General features: G+C 42.3%; 1 protein-coding gene across 5 annotated transcripts in view; it reads left to right on the top strand.

Moving 5' to 3' along the window:
* Positions 1-26,640, top strand: part of REPS2 (RALBP1 associated Eps domain containing 2) — a 636,764-nt gene that overhangs the window by 520,871 nt on the left and 89,253 nt on the right. For all 5 annotated transcript variants that reach the window (XM_069204533.1, XM_069204534.1, XM_069204532.1 and 2 more), the window contains exons 15-16: positions 2,418-2,476; positions 5,140-5,232. In XM_069204533.1, coding sequence (XP_069060634.1) covers positions 2,418-2,476; positions 5,140-5,232 — 152 coding nt within the window. The remainder of the gene's footprint in view (positions 1-2,417; positions 2,477-5,139; positions 5,233-26,640) is intronic.

Below are 26,640 nucleotides of genomic sequence, written 5' to 3'. Positions count from 1 at the left end.
CATCAGTGCTAATCAGTGCTAATCGTCTTGGAGATTTTACATATGTTGCCTTGCCTTGCATTCGTGTTTGGCGTATTTCCATTTCGTCTCTAATTCTCTTTTCATAGAAATTAAAAATCACGCTTGTCACCCACCCACCGAGGATTTTTAGAATTTTCACTCCATCTTTAATGTCAGTATTTTTTTCCTGTGCCTATCTCGTATTTAAAAAACCTGTAAACCTAATTAGGGCACATCTACAATCACAATGTGCATTAACTTATTTTTATTTTGAATGAGGGTTATTACTGTTTTTAGCCTTTTCAACAATATGTTTTATGTTACTCACTCCTTTTCATAATCTTCAACATTTTCCTATTCCGGGAAATATCATGTTTATTATTTTGATGATTTATTTCCCGTCAGATCAATATTAATGATGTCCAGTCAATTGGTTAATTGAGACCTGTTCCTGATGATTGGATTTCACATGACCAATGTCGTTCTGTCAAAGTCATTCTTTTACCAGTAGCTGGTCCTCTGTAGGTCATCTGCTGTTATTTTCTTAACAATACATTTCCATAACATGCTTCTGTGTTGAGTGTGTCTGTCTTGTAACTGTGCATTGCTGATCTACCCTTTCACACCATTGTCCACAAACAGAACGACCCTCTTTTTAGCCCACACATTTCAGCTAATATATTCTTTCTCTAATCATATTGCATGTGATACAATTGTACCATATTTTGGATGAAAGTGTATCCATTCCTGAACTGAAATAAAGGCTTTACCAGTGGTGCATTCATATGAATGTTGAGTATATTCCAGTTTCTGCTGATTGTATGCTGATGATTAATTACTATCCTAAGTGTATGGTAAAACGCGACTACCCTTTTTTCAACTGACCTGTGCCTCTAGCAGATCGTCTATTTTGGTACTGTGTTTTAACCATTTACTTAAAATTCATTTTCTAGGAAGATCTCTTAAACATATTTTTATTTTCAGTCTGTTGGTGTCGAGAGTATCATATTTCGGGTTATGCAGTTTCGACAAAGATACTCTTTCTGTCATATTAATGGTCAGATGTATGCACAAGTATTGGATTTCTATCAGTGTTTTTGTGTGTACATTCATCTGCTGCCTTCCTTAGATTTGGATGCCAATATTGTGTTCGATATTTGCTAACCTGTCTGTAGGTGTGAGCAGAGTACTTTATGTATAACTTTTAAGTGCTCAGTTCTTTACAGGGATGTGTAGCCTGGTAAGTCTGACTGGACAAAATAAAGCTTCACTTTGATGCATTCTATCATAACGTCAATCTAATCTATATTATTTTTTACTCTTACCACAGTGGCTTATTGCTTACTGTCAGTTTACCTAGAAAATATTTTCCAAAATACCTCTAGTCCTAAAGGACTTTCTTTCGCATTATCGCTGAATTAGCGCACACAACTGCTGTCGATGTGGGCCATAGACAAAAAGCACATTTATAAAGTAGTCTTCAAGCACACAATGGAGTGATTTCTACAAATCACTTTACAAACTGCACATTACTATTTTCAGCATCCCTGCTGAGAGTTTTTGATCAAATTTGACACCTAGTTTTTGCATTCCAATCATTTCTATTGAAGCAAACGGCAAAATACTACATTCGCTAATTATTCGAACATTGCACAACTTGCAGGAGGTGCCCGGCACAGTCACAGCTCACACCAGTTGGTCAAGAGGGAGAAACTTTACTAGTTGGTCGTGGTCTTTAGATACGTTTCCCAGCCACCTACGTGTTTATTGTTGTGATATAAATTCTGTATCTTGTTAAGTCTCTGCCTTAGTGTATCAGACTCCCAGAAGGTGTAACACTTCGTCTTTTTCCACAATTAACACCGGTTGTAGATGTGCAATGGATCCACCCTCAGTGTGTGCTAAGTAAATGGTTACCTTTACCCACACTCCAATAATTGTGTTCCCTCCAGTGTAACGTGCTTAGCCTTCTCCTAAGTTGTGTGGTACATCTCTTCCAACACACGCTGCCTCCTACCTATGTCTATTGCGGTTTTGTGCATAAAGATGATTCACCTTGCATTCTTTTGATGTGCAAGCATTCGAGTAATCGGAGTGCTATTTGTAATATTGTAGTGTTTTACTTAAGTAATGCTGCAGTAGAATTGTTACAAGAGTAATCTTCAGCATGAGAGCGCTCCAGTCATTGCCAGAATCTTGTTTATGGATGCATTATGCGTGATGCATGACCTGCACACTCACGGGGCCTGTCTTGCAGTTTGTAGCTGAAATAAATATACCTCATAGAAAATTGCAATGCACTCCATCGAAGAACTATTGCTGACTAAAGTATGACTTTCTTTCGTGTAAAATTAAAAGGCCAGGTAAAGTCTTATTGAGGTTGCTGTTTATTTATTTGTGTATATATTGCTTTTCAGCTAACCGGGCTGGATGGCCGCCACCTCCAGCGCTGCCCCCAAGGCCTTCAGTGTCTCAGGTAGGCTGAGTCTTGCAGACTAAATACAATATTGGTCACTTCTGCTGATGCATTTAGGGGCACAAGAAAGATAGCAACAGATAATCCTAACAGTCAGCACTGTCTGGTTTATCAAAATGAAAATAAAACAATTCCACACTTTAAAATATGAATGCGGTGGGTACGGCCTACATCATATGGCCAGGTACATTCTCATGGAGCCTGTGCTCACCAGAAACCTTCTACATAGGCTGTGGAACACCCAGTTATTCAGTGGGTTTTCTCATTTTCTTGTGTTTTATTAGTTATACTGTCTAGAAGGCTCATCGTTGCCTCGCCCTGAAAATAAGCGATGTTCATGTGTAGGGAATGATACAGCAGAAGTCTGTCCTTTGCACACACACTGCTTCAACCTTGGTAATGCAACGTTTCGCTGTAGGTGGTCAGCAGGGCTTTAAGTGGGTCAGGTCCTGCCAGGGCTCAGCACCGGCAGTTCTAAAAACCAGGTGCTGAGACGGGTCCCTTTTGGGCTCTTCATTTTTGCCCTCACCCTTGGGGTGAAAAAAAAAATCTTAGCTCGCCAGCAGTACTACCCTCCATGACTTTGATGCAACTTCAAGAGACTCGTTAGAGTTCTTTCACAGTCTCATCATTCCAGAACTGAGGCAATTATGCAAAGACAGTAAGATGCAGCAAAATATCAGTCGGGAGGCACTTTATGCTATGCACAGATTTTTAGCTTGCATGTTTTTAAGGCACGCCCTTATTACATTGGCCACATCCTTTGAGAGACCGCCCAGTTTTTTAATCCCACTTAAAGCCCTGGTGATCGGTTCCACTGCGCAGCACACTCTCAGATCGCTTATCCTCACTTCTGTGTGAGGGGTAGTCCCACCCCCTGGTTACCCTGCAGCACCATGTCCTAATGGTATAGCACCTAGCGACCACATACGTAGATATAGATCTTAGCTAAAGAGACACTGCATAGCCTTTATTTTGCCCTCTTCTGCTGTTTGTTCAACACGGACAGGAAGTTGTGCGACTAATTTGGTTGTAACCATTAGCTCAACCTCAGCCGCTATCCTTACTATAGAAAGTGTGGCAAGGGAGTACCAGCTCAGGGTTTCAGAACCGATAAACCACAGAGGGGCAGATCTGGCGTAAACTCTTCACAGGTACACAAGACCATTGTTGAGCACCCAAAGTACAATAACATTAAAACCCTTTTACCCATCCGTCTATCTCTTGAATTGTCAGGTCTGCCTCAGACGTCGGGAAAGCAACTGTTCAGAGCAATGCAATTGAGAAAGGATGGTGCTATGCATATGCAAATGCTTGCTGCACCCCACAGAGGACTCCCCGAATCTCTTCCAAATGTCAATATCATAAAGCAAAAGAACCAATACTTAGAAGCATAAATGGAGTATTTGCAAACCCTCACTGGCAATCAGAGCATGGAAAGGAAAATTCACTTGACTAATCATTCAGTATCGCTTACTGCTTTACTTTGATTATCTGTAGGTAGATAGCTCAACAATGTGGGTTCGGTATCTTAGTCTGATTTGGCTTATAAGTGTCATGTTTGATATAGGGTCCCCGAGAGCATACATATAGTTATTTTATGTGATATCAATTAAATACAGCGTTCTTGTTGTTAGATATACGCAAAATCCCAAGTTCAAATCATTTTACATTTTCAGAGTTAAGTGGAATGTCTACTAAATCTGATGTTTGCACAGTATGATTTAACTTTTTATGAACACGTGTTCAAATATTCCTTTAACTCGCTGTTCAGTTGTAAACTGTTTATAAGTTCATGGGAAATCATGCTAAAATGTATAGCAGTAACTTTAACATCAGCGGCCATGTCTGGAAAGATTACATATGACCTTACACTGCTTTTTTCTGAGACTAGTTCTGCGTCAGTGACCCCCTCATTAACTACCTTATCACTTAGATTAAATGTGTTGTCTGAATGCTACACTAACGATTTTAAAAGGCCTCTCCCACAGTCCTATGGAAGGCAGATATAGGTGCCTTCCCAGGGTGAAACAGGAAGAGATCACCTCTATACTTAATGGGGGGTAGGGAAAAAGTGCCTTGACCTGCAAACTATTTCTCCAGAGTGGAGATAAAAATGGATTACATTTGCAAATGCACTTTTCAGCATCATGTACATATGATGATTTTTCAACGATTGGGAAATTTGCCTGAGAAAGGTTTTGTGAAACTTGAGTAATCTTGGAGATCTACAAGTATAGCAGTCCCGAGAATCTTTGTGAATGGCATGAAAGTTGGAAAATTACTTCAGACTTAGGAGAAAGCCTACATGCCTAGATTTCTGACTGTTTCATGTCCTGCTTTGTTGAATCAGGGCCTATGTTTTTAATTCTGTCACGCTTTATTTTGTCAGACTGAGGTGTAAGCTTGGTTCAGAGATATATATATCGGAAGCCAGAAAATGGCATGGATGTTCTCACTGTCCTGCAGGCAGCCCTTTAAAATAAAAAGCAGATTCGAGCATGACCCCTGACATCAGGGCTGAAGGAGTTTCTAAAGTATTACTGGACTAAAACTTCTGTTTATTGTGATGAATAGCGTGTCCTTACTTGTGTTTGCTCGAGTGGCCTGGGTCAAAAGGCCCGGTAAAGAAACATGATGAAAAGTATTTTTGTATCCCGCAGACTCCCCACCACGTTCCCACAGCAGATCAGTCTGGGCAGCTGAAGTCATCTCTCCAACAGGCGAACTATGCAGACTTCAACATCCAAGAGCAGGTAAGTGTTGTTTCCTCAAAATATGTCTGTCTTCAAAAGCTCTTGACCCCCACATTACCTCAGCTTGTAAATGTAGATTAGACAATGGTTCAGCGTACATTAACATGTATCTCTAGGTAGATCTGGATTCCTTGTTCGGATCGTCCTCTGGGGCTCACAGTTTCTGTGAGATACAATCCAGCACTCCTCCTGGTGTCTTCCATTGTTCCTCTCTTGACTACTCCTGTTACCTAGGGCTCTGAAGTGTCCACAAGGTGACATGTGAGCGCTGGATAAAATCCCATAAATAAATACATATTCAGAATTTAATACTAACAATTTGGTGAAGAATCATCGGACCACATAGTTATCCTAGCTCTTTTTATTAGGTACAGCTCCTGATCTCTGCTGCGTCTTGGAAGTTGCCTGGACGTGATAGCTAGGCGTGATTTAGGAGTTATGTAAACTTTAGGTACCTTGAAGTTAGTTGGATCAACTGCACCTAGTCAGAGCTTTCCCATCAACCAAGTTACTGCTTCCGTGCCCGGAATAGGAGTCCTACATTCTCCTCCTCTTTTCATACACACCCTCCCAGGACAGGAAGTGGTTTCCGCTGTCCAAAGCCACATCCCCATATTTCGAGGACTTAGATAACTCGATTGCACCCTCCTGCATAAAAGACCACCACCTTTTTCACATTTGAGCATAATGGTTGGTGCCTCTAGTTTGGCTGTCATGTGATTCGCTGTTTGGGTTGAACCATCCCCTTTGCTTTTAATGGATTACTACCGGGGCTGTAACATGATTCTGTTTGAGGTGTTACCTTGCACCTGACATTTTCTAATTTTCTATGTACAAGAAAACTTTGAAGACAATTCTTTGAAAGTTTTTCTATGTTATATAGACATTTAAAATCCATGTGCACCACAAGCAGCATCTTGGGTCTCAGTAAGGACAACTGTTAACTTGAGTGATAAACGTAAACAGAAAAGCAGAAAGCAAGGGAATCTTTAAGTGATTCTCATCCTGATAAAATGCTCTTGGACGTTCATGTCAGAGTTTGGCCACTAATTGTGAAATACGCATCCTCCTTCTTAGACTTTGCATGCTTATCTAAGTATAAGTAACAGGTCATTTACCAGATTTGAGGTTCTTAGAGAGATGTTATTGCCTGAGTCGCTTAGTAAGAAATTATGCCCAGTTCTGTGAAAAGCTTTTCTAGTTATGTATTTGCCCTAAGAATAGTCCTATTCAGTAGGGAACATGGGAATAGGTGTTGGAGGATATGGCTGAGGCATGGAAGGATTCAGGGACCAGCAGCTCTTCTCAGTATATTAATATGGAAGTTGTATCAACCAGTATATCAAGATATGTGACCACGGGGATAGGGTTGGGTAAGGGTTCTAGACAGTCTGGCCAAAGTGCGGTGCTAGAGATGATTGTTGTCACCGACAATCAGAACTTTAACTGCTTTTTGTCTTAAGAAACTTTAAGTGCATAACATTAGTAGCCAGGATACAAATATGGTGGTGACTGCCTTCAGCAGAAGAGGTGTAATCCAAGTTGAATAACCTTTGAGTATTCTTCATCTACGGGAAACAGGCAGACTCCAGGATGCTGTCAGGCCAGTAATGCATGAGCCTAGTCATAGGTGCAGGAAGCATGGGTGCGGGGGTGCTGCAACACCCCCAAAAGCATCCATGCTGAACTTCAAAAGGTGAATGAGCAATAAAGATGCCTCACATTTTGTGTTCATCTTGTCAAGTTTGCTGTGTATTCAAAGACAAAGGTCAAATGTCAGGCTATGTCTTCTAACTAATTTCTCTCGTATTTGGAAATTAGTGTTTATTTTTATTCCTCTAACTGCAAAGTGAGAGCATTTTGTAAAAAGTGACCAAGGTGGCAATCTTGCTTTGGCACTTTGTGATTCTAAATTGTGATGGAAAAAAAGATTTTAATAGGATCAGAACAAATAAAGACACTTGATTTGGCAATGTGCAAATGTTAACTATTCGCTGAAACTGGATTTCCACACATTATCGTTTGCGCACTATAGTTTTGCCAGTAAAACTGTCTATGCAAATTCAGTGATCCTTTCAACGGAAAATGTGCTGTCTGTAAAAGACATTGCTATACCACACCAGTGCTCCAAAATGCGCCACTAGCTATAGACTATACCCCTACGTCTCTCCTCCTGAATGGGTGTGGCCCATTCGCTATACTTGTTCTTTCGGTGATGCTTGGATTTTTCACAATCCCTAATAAGTCAGTGATAGAACGTTGATGCCAGCATCCTCACTCTGAAAGTTGTTCCAGCACCACTGGGAGCAGTGATTAAATAGCAGTGGTCAAAGAACCAGCTCTTTTGAACCACACAAGTAAGAGATTAGATTCCGAAAAGAGTGTTGGGTCATGAAAAGAACATTGATATTTGAGACTCAGATGGCAGGTGGTGAACTTAGATGATTCTTTAAATGATACATTATTTTGTAATGTGTTAAGTGACACATTTTCCACCCCACTTGTGTAGACTCTCGCATATCATGGTTTTTGGTGTCTAGTATGATATTACGTGCGTGAATAACATACACTTTCATCCTTTCCAACCCTGTGTTGGTTATTACAGTATCCTTGAGATGCATTCTCCATCTTTCGCCTCCTGCTGCTGCACGGTATGCCGTAGATTTTTTTGGTATTTTCTTTCTCTCAACATCAATCTTTGCCTTTTGAGGTCTTTCACTCTGTTTTCTCTCATGCGGTTTGGTCCCTTTGGTAACCATTTTCCACTCTTTCCAGGCTGGTTTTGCGAGCCCTGTCTTTTATCTGTGCCATAATGAGGAAATGTTTTTTATTTTTTGTTCAGTTAAATTTTCTACGTATCACATACATGATTATTTCTTCCTAAATGCATAGCAATATCACCAGGGCAGTTCTTTGAATGTGGGTAGACCTGTCACATTGATAATAGCTCTTCTGTTTACCTGCACTTACATTGGATCTACATGTGTGGCTTCCTCTCCATTTTTTGGAAACAAGGTTTGGTCACATTTGCATTCTGTCTTTTCTCGCTCATCTTTCTCGTGTGGGTTGGTCCCCCTCAGTTTGATTGTCTGCTCAAAGGTTGAATCTTGTCCTTATTTGAGTTGCTTCTTTACTTTTGAACACAATGTTATGCCAGTCATTGTAGCCTGGTGGCAACTGCAGCTGCGAATTCTTTGTGGTCTGGGCCCCCTTGTGTTTATTTATTTTAAGTGGGCATGCAGAGAGTCTCCTCGGTACGTTACATGTTTATGTTTTATTTATTTATCTAGTTCTGTATATTTTACTTATTTATTTATTTATTCATTGGATATAGTGAGCACTGAATTGCTTCTCGGTGCTGGCAGGTCAACGAGAGGTGAATATGACCAAAGATAGTGAAAGATTAGAATCGAGGGGTTTTCAGTTGTTTTCCTCAGGTTTGCATGTGAAAGACTGATTAACTGTTGGCCATCGTGCTTCACTGGACTCTTGCTGAGATAAAAGCTTGTTTTTCTTCCCCAACTCTACCATGGCTAAGATGACATTGTCCAGCAACAGTAGCCATTTCTCTCATCTGGATTCTAGTTCCTGGGTTTGGTGGCCTCTAGTGAAGATGGTACAGTAGAGTAGAGCATGATAACAGGATTTAGGTCTTGCCCCTATGAAATAAGCCAGTAGGATTTTCTGTGTTTGCCTCGTTTGACCTTCCAGCTGTGTTAATGAAGGCTGTGATATTGTGTTCGTAGCTCAGTGAGAATCACTCCACTACAGTACAAAACAAACCTAAATACAAGATGCCATATTTCCTCTGTAAATAAATGTGGTTGCTGAAGCCGTTGGTGAATTATTTATTCCTCATACATGATCATAATTGAGGAGAGGGCCCATGTCATATTTGACACTTTTGGCCAGTTGTTACTTTTAAGCCAACAACACATTGCACTATGGGACTTGTAGTTCATTTCAAGATTGAACGCTAGAACCCAACAATCCGAAAGTGCAGAGTGCTGTTGACTGTAAGGACAGGGTGGGTGAAGGTGTTACCCATGGTAATGGATCACATTCCAGCTAGTCACATTTTTATTACATTTTGTAAAAACTCAAAGAAATCATGTGCACTTAGCATTTTGTAGTGCGTGCAGTCGCTTCTTAGGTTTTTATTATTCTTCTGTTCAGCATTCATCTTGCCCAAGATTCCTCCCACTTTATGGTACTTGCTTACTCGGTGCCTAGTTTGTCCCATTGGTGGTTATAGTCACCTACACTCATTTTTGGGGACAGAGGTGTATTTCTTATCATTAGACTTTGATCCAGAGCAAGTGAGAAAGGCAAAAATAGGAGAGAGATGAGGAAGAAGAGAAAAACTGGACGGTGACAAAGGGAGAAGGCAGTAATAGGAAAGAATTTGCAAGAGTGAGATAAAGAGACCTGAGCAGTAAGCTGGTATAAGAAAGTGGCACAAGGTGTAAACAAGACCCTGCAGACTTCATTGCAAGGAAGCAACAGGCCCATAAAAGACTTTGGGCCCTGCACTTATGGATTTCGTTTTTTCTTTTAGATATCAAGTACTCGTGGTGACACAGGGGAGTCCCCAGTGGACACCAACTCACTAGATTTCCCCCATCCCAGACATGGTATATAATGCCATGCCTGCCACAGTGTCCTTTCTCTCTTCTTGTCCTCCTTCTAGTTTCTGGTCCATCCTCCTTGCTCCCATCTTATCTCTGCCTCAGTCCCCCTTTATGCATTTTTGCTTACTTTGTACCCCAATTCCCTTCATGCTGTCCTTCTGCCCCATCATGATGTGACTTGTCCTATACCACTTCAATTGTCCTTGGTTGTGCTCTGCACTCAATTATGCTACTGGACACCCCGTCTGATCACTCTCACACAGACAGTGTAAACTGTGGGTGAAGAATTTTGCATTGCTGGGCACATGGTATACACCACAGGTATTGCAAAGAGAATATGTTTGCATTGAAGATGCACTGTGAGTCAGTGCTATGGGGCCTGATGTAGAGGTTGGCGGTAAAGGGTCTGCCTCTTTTTTAAGGGAAACCCCGCCTGCTGTCTTGGCTGTCCGCTTGCCCAATTTAAATGTTGGTGGTCCGATAGATGATAATCCACCTGAGTCCTGTAGACTCCGCAAAGGATTCCCATCGAATATGGCGCGATGACGGTGCCATAGGAAATTGTGGCTGGTGGCAGTACCCCAACCACACCTACTACCAAGCAAAAGGTGGGGGTCCAACCTCCGCTTGGCGGATTGACGGGAAAAGGGGCAAAACTCACCTTTTTCCACATTCCACTGCTGTTTCTGGATGGACATGACTGGACAACACCCTCTGTTGCTGCTGCCACTAGACCATGGAGAAAACACCCCCGCGCTGTACACAAAGGCAAGGAACCCCCATTGGCTGTGTATTTTGGTTGGGTCACTGCACTTGAATGCCAGACCACTGCAGACATATACATGTCACAGTAATTTGTACTTGTACTCAACACATATCGCTCACATACACAACTGTCATTTTGGTGTCAGTATTTATTTCCAAATGAATGGTGGCACCACAGTGACAGGACACTCACACCTGACAACTGTGTCCATGTGTGCACGTTCCAAGGGGACCTGTACCTGTCATGCTGTGCTTCCAGTTGTGTGTGAGTCAGTACGTGTATGTGTGTGTGGGATATGATCAGGTGGGTGAGGTGAAGGGAGCTGCAGTAGGTGATGTGGATGTCTGAATATAGGTGCCACTTGCATATGGCATTTATGTTGCTGTGTATGGTGTGTTATGTTGCTGCGTTCAACATTCAGATGTGTTGTTGTTTGGCTTTCATTGTCATGATGTGTGTAGTTGTGATGTGTGAGTGTGTGTGTTTGTATGCATGTGTAGTTGTGTAGAATGGTGTGGTTGTGTCGGGTGTGGGTGCAGTGTCAATAGTGTGTGTATGTTGTGTCATGGATGCATGTCAATGTGTGTTTGTGGCATGTACCTGTTGTGTTGTGGTGAAATGGCAGTGGATAATGGCCTGTATGTGGTGTGTTGTGTTGTGTGTGACACATGGGGACACATATGGCAAAGGTGCAGTGTGTGACTTGCCTGTATTCAATAGCCGCTGCCATTGTTAGATGTTCATTGGGTCTTGCAATGTACTCCCTCCGTCAGCAGACCACTGCCAGTACACCGCCTCCAGGACTGTAACATCTAAATATGGAGGGTGGAAGTCTGTTGAGTTGACGTTCTTCTCGGGTCCGCCGCAGCAGCGGTTTGGTGGTGGTAACACCACCATGATCTAAAACAGGCCCATAGTCCTTGAAACAAATGCATTATATTGCCCTAGTACACTCCTCACATGGCAGCATTCCTCCCCACTGATTTTCACTGAATTGTTTTTTTAATGCTAGTTTACTAAAGTATTTTGTCTTCCTTTACTAACGTATGACTCCTCCTATTCACACGTCTAATTTTAAACTTCTAACTGTTCTTGGTGCTTTGTGAAGCCTTGCATAATGCAGTACTTATATCTTGGAGCACTGTGATAGAAGGAGTACAATGAAGAAAGCACCAAGCATTGCGCAATGTGATTATACTGTTTTTGTTTTATTTAATCATGGTTCTTCGGTTAAAGTAGCTTTTACACCTGAAGAAGGACATGTGTGGCATTTACAACAATTCCACTAGGCTATATTTGTATAAATTGCCTTAGTCTAATATGAGGTATGCTATCCAGGCCAGCAGTTAATCCCAAGGGCAGCAGTTGAACCCTGTGCCTTGCCATTTGGTGCCCTGGCACTGCTCTTGCAACCCCTGGTATCAGGTGTGATGAAGGGTGCAACAGCAACAGAATGTAAGTGCCCTGTCTACCTTGTTTAGTTTGCACACATGCACTTGTTGTTTTGCCCCTCGACAGTCAGTGCAAGACCGTGACCAGCTGTGGGCGGGACAGTGGGTCTACCCTGTGTTGTCATCAGGGATCTGAGGGTTCATGATGTCACTTTCACCACCCGGGCATTTCGATTAATTGGACTCAAAATCCAGAACATAAATATGTTTTCGAAAGACAAAAGTCAATTTCTTTACCACTGGCTCTTGTGCTCTCTGAAGTTGCACTGGCTCTCTGGCTGCTACCTTAGAAACCTGCTAGAGGTTCTGCTGTGGGCGCTGCTATCTTGCAATGTTGACTCTACCCTCTCATTCTTTGATGCGAGCGTTTTCTAAACATTGAACCCCACAACAGGAGGTGATTCATCGCCAAGAGCACCCTAAAACGTCTTAGATTGCCTTTAGGATACTGGAACATAGAAAGCAGAACTGGCTCTTGAGTGGCATCCATCTTGGGTACCACACTTATGGAGTGAAGTGCATCTAGTTTTGAAATCAATCGACCTTGCCCCGTCAAGCTATTGCTGAGCTCGCTGTAATTATCATTGTCTGAAAGGAGAGGGCACCAAGCATGTTATGATGATAATGGGTTTTGGAGTGTGGGCGAAATTGTGTGACGGTCTGAAGCATTCTTGACAAAAATGTAGTTTTTAAAAAAATCATAACCTCCTCATGATTTTATTCCTATCTTGATCAGACGTACCAAACTGAATTTTAACTAATTTTTGAGTAATTGAAGAATAGGAGCACACCGATTCTGGGTGTAGAATATTTTAATTTAATTGTCAACAGGCATTGGCAAACCCAGTTCAGCCTTGGCAAGCTAGTGTGATGGTTATTTTAAACAAATGTCACAATAACGAAAAAAAGAAGAAACAAGGAAGAAAACATGCTACCACTTAAATGTGGTGGCCATGTGCTTGCAATAGAAATTTTGCCTATAAAGTAAACTAACCACCACGTTTTATTTCACTAGAACAGTATGGGTGGTTTCTAGCAAACAGATGTTATTTGAACAGAAACTCCTTTTAGTTTTAATGCACATCATCGTAAAGTATTATTCTTAGTGGCATCAAGAGCGGGTACTATTAACGTTTAATTGCTGTAATCTTAAGGAATGGTTTAAACACACAATGACCATTAAATTTGAAGTGCACAAATAGAAAGGAAAAAAAGCATTGGCGAAGTAAAGTATAAGCACACCAACCCGCCATCAAAATGCACTTCTTTTTAGACGGATGTGCACAAGTGAAAAGGAATTTTCTCTCGCCCCAGTGCAAGAGACCCAGTGGCTGAAGTGGGCTAACCCATTGCCCCATGTTGTATGCAGTAGTCAACAGACATAAAATATGAACAACACTTAAACAGACCAGTGGGTGAAAAGGGCTGACCCACAACCACTTTATACATGTAGGAATGTTTATTTATTGGTATGTTCACATGAAGATGGCAAGATTATTGAAAAGATGTCAAAAGGTGTATACAATCCAGCGGCCAGGGCAAATTTGTGGTTGAGGGCAGTAAGGTTTCATATTCATTTTGTTCACTGTACAAGTAGGCTCACCATTTGTAGCGCAAGCTATTTGTCTGGCAGTTTACAGTACCATGATATGACTGTAGCAAAAAAGATTGTATGCCGGCAAGATAAGCATTCATATGTATAATGATGTCTGAAATTCTACATATGGTCATTAATGTAAAACTGTTAGTATGATGGCAAGTTCTTCATGAAAAAACTGTAGCTTGCATTTAGTATATATACTAATGCATCCTCTCACTGTCAGGTGACCGTTCCACCACCATAGCCAGCTTCCACAGGTTTATGATGAACGTGGCTGACGGGATGAAGGACAACTGTCTGAAGCTCAACTCAGACAAGACAGAAGTCCTCATCTTTGGGAAAAATACCATGCTTTGAAACGATGCATGGTGGCCTGCTAAACTCGTCCCATCCCCCATCCTGACAGATCACGCGGCGACCTTAGCATCATCCTGGACAGGAATATATCTATAAAGAAAAGGGTAAATGCAGTCTCATGCGCCACTTCTACACCCTACGCGTGCTCCTCAAGATTTTAAGGTGGCTCCCACTTAACACCAGAAGCTCCATCACGCAGGTTCTCATCAGCAGCAGGCCGGTCTACATCAGCACACTCTATATAGGAATCACTGCACACCACCTCACGAGACTGCAGATAATACAAAACTCAGCAACCAGACTCAGCCTCAACCTTCCCAGATGAACCCACATCACACCCTACCTCAAGAAGCTACACTGGCTCCTGATCCAAAAAAGATGCATGTTCAAGATGACCTGTGCATACAAAGCACCACACAACGAAAGACCAGCATACATCAACAAACGCATGACCTTCCACCAGCAGACCAGACGCCTACGTTCCGCCTCCCTCTTCCTTGCAGATTCCCCTCGGATCTGCAAAAGCAACAGTGAAGGACGCTCCTTCTCACACTTGGCGGCCAAAGCGTGGAACAGCCTTCCCCTGCACCGCAGGACCTCCTCATCGCTTCAGCTATTCAGGAAAGGACCCAATACCTGGCCTTTCAAATGAACAGATCACCACAAAGTAGTTAGCAACACCAGCGCTTTGAGACCCTCGCAGGTGATTTGCCGTCCTTTACAAATCCTTGATTGATTAATTGAATGTAAAACATGTACACATTTTTTAAATTTAACAATTTCTGATTACTTGTGTTTCCAGTGTGCACCTTGATTGTATGAAAATGTATGCAGTAGGATGGAGGCCAGATTTGGGATTGCTTTCAAAATTAAATGCACCAAAATAATAGTAATAAAGTAACAGGCAGTTTTGATAAATGATCATGCAATTTTAAGGACAACTTTAAAAACATTTTCTTTAAAGGCATCATGTAACAAAATTAGTCGGCTGCACATCAGTAATTTAAAAAAATGGAGAATCAGCTTAAAACTATTAGGGTCAACATTATAGGCAGTTTGTAAAAACATAATAACTTTAGGGTTCCCGTTGCTCAATAAGTCACAAGAGTGCCCTTTCCAGCACATGTTGCATAGAGTTGGTCATTGGGGCCGAAGTGTGTAACCCAGGGAAAATGTTACTCTATATAAATTCATTATTTTTACCTTTTTGTATTTGTGACTTAAAATATCTCGCTAGATCTTGTAAGCGAACACTCTCCACTAAGTATTAGTGGGTTAAACATTTGCTGCTGGTACCTGCTGCAATCTGTCGAATACCCCATAACAGTATCTGGCTAGTTCTTTGAGATAATATTTTCCTCATGGGAAATGATTATCTTCAAGCCATGAGTTAGAATGACGACATGGTCAACTCAGATTTTCATCCTTCTGAGGTCCAGCAGTTATAAGATTGATATACATGGGTGATAGTAACTCCTGTTATTTACAGTGAATAGAAAGAGCAAAAGAGTGGCTTGATGTGCTACATCTAAATATATATATCTATATAGTCACTTAAAAAAACAAAGGCTACAGGGACGTTATAGTTATATTCTGAGTTTACTCGCACAAAACCATAGAAATTTAGCAGTTATAATTGGAGTTATTTCAAGTAGCTATAACTCGAGCCCTAAGGTAACTATAACTCGTGCCCCTGCCATGCACGTTTTTTTCTTCAATGATTTGACTGCTACTGCCTAATTGTTATTAGTTTAGACGTAATAAAAGTTATAATGGTTGCTGTAATATCTGGGATAAATAGCAGTGCATGCAGCATAGTTATAGTTACCTTAGAGCCCAAGCTATAGTTACTTGAAATAACTAACTATAACTACAACATTTCTATGGTTTTGTGTGAGTAAATTCAGAACCTGACTATAATGTCCATGTAACCTTTGTTTTTTAAGTGAACTTCCATGTTTTTTAATTCTATTTCCTAACTATAACGTCACTGTAACCTTTGTTTTTTCAGTGAATTTCCACGTTTTTTAAGTAAAGTAATTTTATTTACTATATGGTAAACCAACCACCGCCACACACAGCTTTCAGCTTTTCAACCTCCCAATAATCACGCTACCCCAAACCATGCACGGCCTTGAGCTGTGCGCGGCAGGGGTTGGCCGCATGGCTTGTCTCTCTGGGTGTGAGAATAGGTGTGAGAGTGGGTGTGAGAGTGTCTGCCTGGGTGTGAGAGTAGGTGTGATAGTGTGTCTCGATGAGAGAGTGAGTATGAGAGTGTCTCTGTGAGTGGGTGTGAGAGAGACTGAGTGGGTGTGTGAGTGAATGGGTCTGTGAGTGGGTGCATGAGTCACTGAGTGGGTCTGTGAGTGGGTATGTGAGAGTCTGGGTGGGTCTGTGAGTGGGTGTGTGAGTGTCTGAGTAGGTCTGTGAGTGCGTGCATTAGTGTGTCAATATATATATTTTTTTAATTTCGGCAAGGTTTGCAACTCCTCTGTGGTGTTAACATTGGGAGGCCGTGCTGAGCATCACGACAAAGTTGCGATTCCACCCATGTGAAAAAAACAGTTTGGGGCTTTTTAAAACTAATAAGGGGCCCCTCGGAGATCAATACAATGCACCCATGGGGTCAGGGTACCTCTACCGTGACCCCTTCTATAGTTTCCAATCTTTATTTTCATTCCCGGGGACAAGGTCCCAGTTTAGAAAATGGTGGCCACAACTTTCTTCACAGAGTGCGGCCCTCCAATCAGAGCACTTTTCCTGGTGCGAGGGTTCGCGAAGCTCCGCATTGGTGTTGCAAAAGATCTGGGTCTCTATAGATACAAATTTGGTTTTCATTTAATAACTAGCAAACTACTGAATGGATGGTACACCAAGTTAGAAAAAGGGTGCTTTCTGGACCAAGAGCTAGCTTTCTGCCAAATTTGGTGTAAATCCGTTCAGTGGTTCGGGCTGTAGTCGAGCTCAAAGTCCTTATGGAAATTATAATGGGGAAAACGTGTTTTGGGACCCTCCCCCCCCTATTTTCTCATCCCCCGCTTGACGGATCACCCTGAAACTTTCCAGGCAGCAACTGATCTGACCAAAGTATATGTTTTGTAGGTTTCGTTAAGATTAGTCAAACTGTGCCGAGTGGCTTTTTCGAGGTTTACTCGATTCCTTTGATACACAATATGTACATACATTTCTACTCCATTGCATGGGCACCTCTAGTATCCTTACTTTACCAACTCCTACCTCACCCTTTGCGGGGAAAACAATCTAAGATGGAGTCGACACCCATGCGCAATGGAGCCGAAAGGGAGGAGCCACTCGGTCCCGTGACTCGAAAAGACTTCTTTGAAGAAAAACAACTTGTAACACTCTGAGCCCAACACTAAATGGCAGGATAATGCACAGCATGTGAATCTGCAGTGCAACATGCCACGAACAGATGTACACTGGGTAAGTGACATTTTCCATATATATATAGTAGGTAGTTATAGTTAGGACAGTTTTTCCCATGGAAAAAGCGTTTTTTTACTTGCCAATATCTTTGGCACCGTTTGACAAATCTTCACAATATTTTCGAAAAAACTTGTGCCATTGATTCTTGTTGTGCATGGAAAGTTTTGGGTGATCTGTCAAGCGGGAGCTAAGAAAAGGGGGGGTCAAAAAACGTGTGTTTCCCATGTTAATTCCCATAGGAGTTTTGAACACCATTACAGCCCAACCGCTGGACAGAATTACACCAAATTTGGCAGAAAGATAGGTTTTGGTACGCAGACTACGTTTTTGCATATTTGGTGTAAATCCGTTCAGTAGTTTTTGAGATATTAAAGGGGAAATCAATTTGTATCTCTAGGGCCGCGGATCCACTGTGATATTTTCACAGCGAATTTGCAAATGCGTGTGCCAACAGGAATGCTGTGATTGGCTGGCCGCAACCTGACCTGAAAGTTGAGGCCACCATTTTAGGTAACATGACACAGTCCCTAGGGCTGAAAAAAGAAAATGAAAAGTGGAATAAGGGGTCAGGGTGGAGGTACCCTGACCCCAGGACTGTGATATAGGGGTCTTTGAGGGTCAAATTATGACCTCAAAAATATTTTTTACACGCCACGTGATATCCACGAGCACGTTGTGATGCCCAGTGAGGCCCCCGTGCAACGTTGCAGTAAATTTGTGAATATCGGCAGAAAAAAAAACATTCACAGACTTACTCATCAAATAAACCATTCCCTCATAGAAGCACTCAGACACTCATGCACCCACTCACAGACCCACTAAGTCATACACCCATTTTCAGACCCACTAAGTCATACACCCACTTTCAGACCCACTGAGGCACACACCCACTCAGATACTCACACACCTATTTATAGACTCACTCAGACCCTCACGCAACAACTCACAGACCCACTCAGACCATCACACAACCACTCACAGTCACTGATGCACCCACTCACAGACCCACTAAGACACTGATGCACTCACTCATGAAACTGATTCTCCCACTCACAGACCCACTCAGACTGACACACATCCACTCACAGAACCATTCAGATCCTCACGCACCCATTCTCACATCCAGACAGACACACTCACAGCCACTGTCACACACAGAGACACCCTCTCACACTTATTCTCACACTCGGAGAAACAGACCCTGAGGCTAACTCCAGCTGCTGTGCGCGGCGTAGGGTTGAGTGGTTATGGAAATTGCCCGCAGGGCCTGGCCGCAACCCAGGCTCTGCAGCCAAACCCACCTGCGCACGGCTGAATGCTGTGCGCGGCAGTGGTTGGATTAACGTATAGTAATTAAAATTACTTTATGTTAAGTTAAAAGAAACATAGAAATTCACTGAAAAAAAACAAAAGTTACATGGACATTATAGTTAAGTTCTGAATTTACTCGTACAAAACCTTAGAAATTTAGCCGTTAGTTATTTCAAGTAGCTATAACTTGCACCCTCGCCATGCATTGATAATTATCCCAGATATTACAGCACTCATGACAACTTCTATAATGTTATCAAAAATATAAATGAAGCATTAGCAGTCAAATTACTGAAGAAAAAACTATGCATGGGGGGGCGTGAGTTATAGTTACTTGGAATAACTCTTACTATAACTGCTGGATTTCTAAGGTTTTGTATGAGTAAATTCAAAACCTCACTATAACGTCCCTGTAAGCTTTGTTTTTTTTCATTGAAAATATATATATGGAAAAGTTTCTCACAAAGCTGGTCACATCCACCAATATCGGGCTGGTGCGAGTCATGGGTGTGGAGGCCCGTTCACAATTACCAGGAAATTCTGCATCCCCTGTCCGGGACACAAGAAAGAATCAAACTCCAGGATTGTGTTCTCAAATGAAGATTTATGCTTAATGGCAACGCCTTTTGATCTTGCAGTCTTCGTCAACAGCCTAATATCACCAGGTGCTGCTCCACCATATAAGTGTTTTAACAATTCATAAACATAAATAACAGACTAAGCATTTATAAACATAAACAAAAGACTCTGATACAAGCCTAATGACAGACTCCCAGACAAAAACATTACAAGAGAGGGACTCATAGGTATACATGATATCCATTACTTATTCAAACTCCAACAAAAAATGTTTGATATTTCTTTATTACTGCCATCAAAATACATAGCAGAACAAACATTTCAATTGACTCCATGTCCCTGGTGCAAGCATTAAAATGGCCACTTTGACTGCTGTTGGGGTTGTAAAATTCAAAAATAATCTGGATTCAATGGGCCCCCCAGGGCTATGGGCCCTGTTGCCACTGCACAAATGGTAGGTATGCCTTTACCTTCGAGCACACCTTCGAATATAGTCTGACTAGACAAGGTGTGGCAGAGCGCGCTGTATTAACACAATTATAGTGCCTAGTAATTACACCTTGCACCTGAAGGTGTTTTACAGCATCCCCCCACCCGTTTTAATTATGGCGTTCGGAACCTCTTTCTTACAGCAGCTGTCAGCCTGACAGGGGCGTAGTTGCCCTTTTCCGGCAGATTCTCTCTATAATTTACACCATGCCTACTCACCCACTCCTCCATTGGCTAGCCCTACGTTTGTTTTGACTGGCACTGCCAAGATGAAATACTTCAATGTGGCCAGTGATTTTCCCATGGGTAAATCTCTTCCCATCCCGCGACTTTACTCTGTTTACAGTAATTGTACACCAGTGCTGCCGTAAGTATCATTAACAGGCTCCACGTCACTAGCGACAGGCTTGGCCAGTCCTGTGTTTTAGGCAATTACCTAGTATGCGGTGCATTAAAGAAAAAATAAATGCACAGGGCCGCTGCCGAATTCAAGTGAGGATGAACACCGAGGCCGCCTTGTTTTGACTCCACCTCCTGCCTAGCTCTGTGACCACCTTACACTTACTGTTTCTTTGTTTCACTCTCGCAGGTTCTGTTTCATCTTTTCTTCCTTTGCCACGAGTTTCCCACAGTTCTTGTCCTCTTTCTTTTCACATTTTCTGCCTCTTTAATTCTGGCCTAGGCCAATTTTTTTTTTTTTTAAGCCTCGTGTTTTCTTTAAAAAAAAAAAGTTATTAAAATACACACGCATGTATACATGGAGGGGCTTTCGGTCAGTCGTCTTTATCCATTACTCTGTTCAAGTGTCATTTACATTTTACTTCCGCCCGACCACCGTGTCGTTTGTTGCAACCGGGGTCACTCCTCCCAATTCAACACATCTGCTGTCCCGTGTAAAAGGGCGGCACTTTCTGCTTCAGTGTACAAGCCACTGAGCAAGGGGGGTCCTGCAGACACTGCCCGCAGTCTGCTAGATGAGCACCCCTTGCTTAATGACACTTTCCTTATCCGTAAACCTCGGGCAGGTTCGAGGAGTGTTGCCAATAGGTTTCACCTACCCGCTTTGCCAATATATATTTTTTTATTACATATTGCTCTATTTAGAGGTGTGCGTGATTACGCTTCTGTTGGTCTTTTCACAGCACTGTGTCTTGAAGTTCAGTACTTTGTCATACATGCGAACATTGTAGAAGTGGTAAGTGGGAGATTGTAAAATAAAATAATCAGGAGAATGGATTTCATCAATTTACGTCTGTTGGAGCTGACGCAATTTCCGGCGGGAGACAGTTTTAAATTGTTCTCTCCCCTCCACTGGAAGTCACTGAAGGAACAGCCGGAGAGCCACATTACTTGATGGCTGTGATTGGACTCTGGCCGATCCTAACTATAGGCAGATTTTCTTAACTGCAGATTTTACTTAACTGCAGATTTTACTTAACTGCAGATTTTAAACGCATCCAAAGGCAAGACTGTGGTGTCCACCGGAGAACCCAAGGATGTAGATTCCTATGCAAGGAAAGTGCCAGGCAAGGAATCTCGCAGGAGCAGATTAATTATGGATATAATCCTTGTGAGTTCTTGTATGTGCCACGGAACCGTTAAAGTATTGTAAAGTTTAGATATCAGGGTTGTTTTAAATTAGCTGCTACCGATTAAAAAGTCATTCACCCATGTAACAATGACTTGTTTATGCACAGCGCTTCCTATCACACATCCGATCCTACAGGCTGTTCATAACAGATGATCTTATCCATCTTAATAGCACTCCATTTTCATACCTCAGAAGAATAGAAATATGTGCCTGCCTTGTCAGATTCAAACCATGCTAGGTTCCCAACCACGTCGCTTTCCTATATTATGTGAAGATTTCTTCCCAATCCTTGTTATGCATGCTTCTGCATACACCTTATACAGTTTAACTGCTCTGTAATATGTAAAAAAAAATACATATTGGCAAAAAGAATAGGTGAAACCTATTGGCTTTGCCAATGATTGTTTAAGAGTAGGCAGTGGTTGGTGGGACCACTGCCTGCTCTCAAAAAATGTTGGCGCCCACATTCACAAATGGGAAGGGGTCCCTTTGGGACCCCTCCTCGTTTCTGAATGAGTTACCATCTCTTTCACAGAGGCGGGAAAAGATGAATGTTTTGAGACTGCATTCTGGTTACAAAACATTCATACATGCCCCTGTGACTCGCTATTAGGAAGGGACGCCCTTAGCCGGCCCCTTCCTAATACCGACTTGCAAAACCTATTTTGTGATATGGTAATTGGATACCGAATTGCAAAAATATGGTTGGTACATGTCAAAAGGCGTTTTAGCAGTCACAAGCGGCCCAATAGCCATTTGCGACCACTAAAAACTTTTGTTCATGTGACCCAATATGTATGTAGTTAATTCCCATTATTTCATTCAAGTTATAACCAGGGGATAAGGTGTCAACATTTCGACCCAAAATCAATTGTTAATTCTTATCAGGACCTAAGTCGTCTTTCTTAAGTATTTATAATAAAAGAGGAAAAGTGGCTTAGCGCAATTCAGTGAATGGTAGACAATGGAGGTCCAACAGCCAAAAATTCTGACTGACTGTGTACTTACCAATAAATCTGTGTAACTACAGGGGCACCAACAATGAACATGAGTGGAAGTGTTTAATCCATCTATAATATTACATTTAATAATTACTCATTGCATTATGTTTAATCAAATGTCTGTACATCTCCAGTATAGACTATGGACCATCTCATAAGCAATTTATGCAACATTCTCCGGTGTACTTCTACATCAACAGCTGACTGGGTCAGCTCACCACTTTGGACCAAGCCCATACCTTAATGCAAGTGACACCCACACACAGTACACAACGTCTAGTGTACGTTTCCTTAGGAGTGAGAGAATCTGTCTTGAGAGCTTCTGAGATGGTGCCTGGATTGAGGGAGGGATTGACAATTATGAGTAGGGTTAAGATAAAGTCCTTTAGAGAGAGCTTTGATGAAGGACAGGGGTAAGCCATCATCTTCATTAGAAGTGCATTTGAGGAAGTTGAGTATGTTAGTGAGATGTGCAAGAGATAGAGCTCCGAAAGCTGACCATTATAGGATTCTACGGGTAGAGGGGGTGTTAAAGATTAATAGGCTTGGTGTTGTCAATGTGCTGTTGGACTTCTGTATTTTTTCACTGAAGAGGAGGAGGAATAAATGGGAATGGCAGCGGATTGAGGCAATGTTTGTCTTGAAAAGCATTCTACTTCTGTTGATTGCTTCATTAATGGTTTTGGTATAGTACTTCACTTTGGCTGATGTGGTAAGCTGCCTATGTGCATTGTGTAGGGACTTAAGGGTCATGAGGTCATCGGATGTTATGTTTTTCTTCCATTTCCTTTCCTGTCTGCGGATGGATTGTTTATTGTCAGCAAGGTCTTTAGAGTACTTAATTGGGGTGAAGAAGTTCACATAGATTCCCCAAAAATTGTTGAAGTTCTTTAGAAGAGTGTTGGCTTCGGATGTAAATCTGATCGGGTGAGAAAGGAGTTCAAGCATTAGGTTGTCAATGGAGAAGTTGTTGAAGGATCTGAAGGTTTGGTCTTCTCTTTTGTGTTGACTCAGTTTATTGATAGGAAGCTGAACAGGGAGATAGGGATGGAAGGGAGGAATGGATAGAAGGAAGGATGGAGGGGAACATGGACTGCCTGAAGGATAAGTGGCTGGATGGAAAGAAGGATATACGTAAAGATGGATGGCTGGATAGATGGAAAAGAGATGTTCTCTCCCCCTTCTCCATGCTCATGTAAGTTGTCTGGTTCTCTGTAAAGCGCTTTTATGCCTGCCCTGGTGAGAAGTCTCTGTATATATCTTTGAATAAATAAATAAGGATGCAGAATGGAATAGGTTGTTGGATGCAGAAAAGAATGGCTTGTTGAAGGAGAGAAGGGTGGATAAATGGAGAAAATTGACAGAGAACAGATGGATGATGAAGAAACGGATAGATACTGAGGTCAGAGGGATGGCTAGATGGATGAAGAAAAGTATGAAAAATGGTTGACTAAATGGACGGTGGCAAGGAAAGGAGATAAAATATCAGCCATAAGACAGGGTGGATTGAGAGCAGAGTGAAAGAATGAGTGGAAAAAGGCAGAAATAAGTATCAATAGAAAGATTGAGTGCTGTGCTCTTTGGCATGACTTGCTCACTCAGTTCTAATTCGGATATAGTTCAGGGAGGGAGGTATTTTATTTTTCTGACCATTCCTTTGAGCTCAATGCGTCACATGTTGCAGAAACAATGATTCTCCTTATTTGACCTGGGGTGGGCAAGAAATATGAAGACTGTGGTTCACAAAGGACAGGATTACTTAATCCTGCAGTTAGTTAAATGGGCCCTTCAGAACTGAGTGAGGGATTGACTCAGTAGTTCAGGCCCAGGCATGGCAGAAGGATTCCTGCAGCAAGAGGCAAATGTATGTTATATCATGTGAAGGTATGTTATGTTATTGGTGTTTTTATAGCATGCTAATCACCTGTGAGGGTATCCAAGCGCTCTGTGGCAGGTGTAGGAGGCCACGCCTAGGGGCTTTTAGTAGCTAATTGTTCCCAGCTGAACCATTGTGTCTGATTGGCAAGCTCCTGTAAAGCACCAGTGAGCTAAATAACAAATGTATCCTGCTGTCTGATAGGCAGGTTATTATCCAGCACTGATTAAACGGCTGACTAAACAAAATCCTGTTGATGAGTCACTTCTGTGCTGTACTTGCAAATACTGCTGCACGGTACTGGCTGAATGGGGTGATCATCAGCCAGGCGTTACAGAGGTTTTTGCAGGGCTCATTGTAGGACAAAGGCCTATTCCAAAGTTTATTAATATGTCTCGTAGAGAAAGAAGAGACACGACAGATCAAGTATCTGGCGCCATCTAGTGCTATTAGCCATGTTAGCTTTCAGGTTAATCAAAAGGACACCTTTACTTTAAAATGTATAAATATGTTGCAGCACTACCCCTCAAAAAGCCCCGGGCATGGGGAATCATGTCCCCTCAGATCCGTTTTTCTGAAGGGCCTCAGTAAGGCGGTAGGGGATACAGGGCTATGGCAAGACCTGGCGACTTTGGAGCTGGGGAACCAGGTTCGAGTCTCCGCGTCCCCTCAAGATCTTGTGATTCTGGGCAAGTCACTTAATATCCTCGTGCCTAAAAACAACTGAACATGACCTCGTGTATACTGAGGGATATAGGAGGGATATCTCTGGCGAAGGGAACGCTTAGGTGTCTCCGGTTTCACCAGGATACGGTGAGAAAAATCCTCAGGCATGTTTTGGTGTGTTTTGACAGTCCGCTGGTAGAGTATGTTGTGCAGCGCAAAAATCTCAGGATAGCAAAATCCAATAAAAAATGCACATATTTGCAAATTGAATCTCGCAATCAGCATGCACGTGCACTATGTGTACATTAGTACTTCTCTTGGATGTCAGCCTGGAGCTTCCCTTTAATTTGCTGCATATTTATCTTAACACTGTTTCCCTGAGGACAGGGTTATCTTGGCGCTATATTTTTTGTATTCGACACTTGCCTGACACTGCACAGATTGGTGTCGCTTTATTGTTTGGTGAGTTGTCTGATTTATTTAACGCAACTATTAAAACAACAAAAAGGTGCATTTATCTGGTTAGGTATATGTCCCTTAATGGTTCCAGCTGGCTCGATTCACTGTGTTTACAGGCAAGTTAAACACAGAGTCCATCTGTGTACTCGTGCTGCCTTTCTTCACACCTTATCGGTCTTTCTCAGAGGCTAAAAAAGCTTATCGGACAGCCAACAGCCGTCCGGAAGCTGTCACATGGAATACTGACAGCTAACCCTATTACACCCACAGCAGTTGTCTTCCACTTAATGAGGCCCGGCTTTTAGAATAAAGCAGGGGCGGCCCCTCCGCTTTGGCGAAGGAGCTTCGCCACATTGACGAAAAACAGAAAAATAAAGGTATAATAAAAGTATTTCATTATCCCTTTATTTTTCCGCCTTCGTAGGGCGGGGCTTGGACAGCCTCTTCCACAACAAGTGGAGGTGGAGTGGTATGTGCGCTTCTAAGTGTGCATGTCAGTTTGCTGGCTGTCTGAGGCCAGCCAAACTGACATGCACACTTAAAAACTCTCCACCCGGATGAATTTTAAAGCTGGGTGGAGATCAAGCGCAGTGCCCCACTCCCTCCCTGAGCAGCATTTCTGACCGCTCAGGCCAATCGCAGCACTTCTTTCATGCTGTGTAATAGCATGAGACAAAGCGTCATGAATGGTTATGAGGGAAGCACACAAGACAGGGTGGCTGGCTGGAGCAGCGGATCGCTGAGGGGCAGGTAAGTCTGTTTATTTACTTTTTTAACTGCCCCTCACACCCCTGCACCCCTTCCTAGCAGGAGCTGCAACTGGAATAAAAAGGTGCCCGCAGTCTCTGCTCCTGAGGCACCCTCAGTTTTTTAAAAGACTCCCATTCATGTCTGAAAAGGAATCATATTCTCGTAGAGGTGGGCGAGCCAGTGAAAGCTTGAGGCAGATGCCTGGCTCAAAACGAGCAGAGACCTCATGTGGCTTCTGCCTGGCAGCCATGCTCTAGCCTCATAAACTAGGAGTTCATCACAAGGCAGTTACATTTGATATAAAAAAATGAGCGAGAGACTGAGATACCCGTTTAATGGCTGAGCTGAACAATGTGGAACCAGAAAAGACCAGTGCCCGCTTCCTCGCCTCACTAAATTGTGTGATCCTTGAGAAATATTTTATTTCATAGAGC

This window comes from Pleurodeles waltl, chromosome 8 (assembly GCF_031143425.1).
Source record: "Pleurodeles waltl isolate 20211129_DDA chromosome 8, aPleWal1.hap1.20221129, whole genome shotgun sequence".
NCBI classification, from domain to species: Eukaryota; Metazoa; Chordata; class Amphibia; order Caudata; family Salamandridae; genus Pleurodeles; species Pleurodeles waltl.
This window is presented reverse-complemented; position numbering and strand designations above follow the sequence as displayed.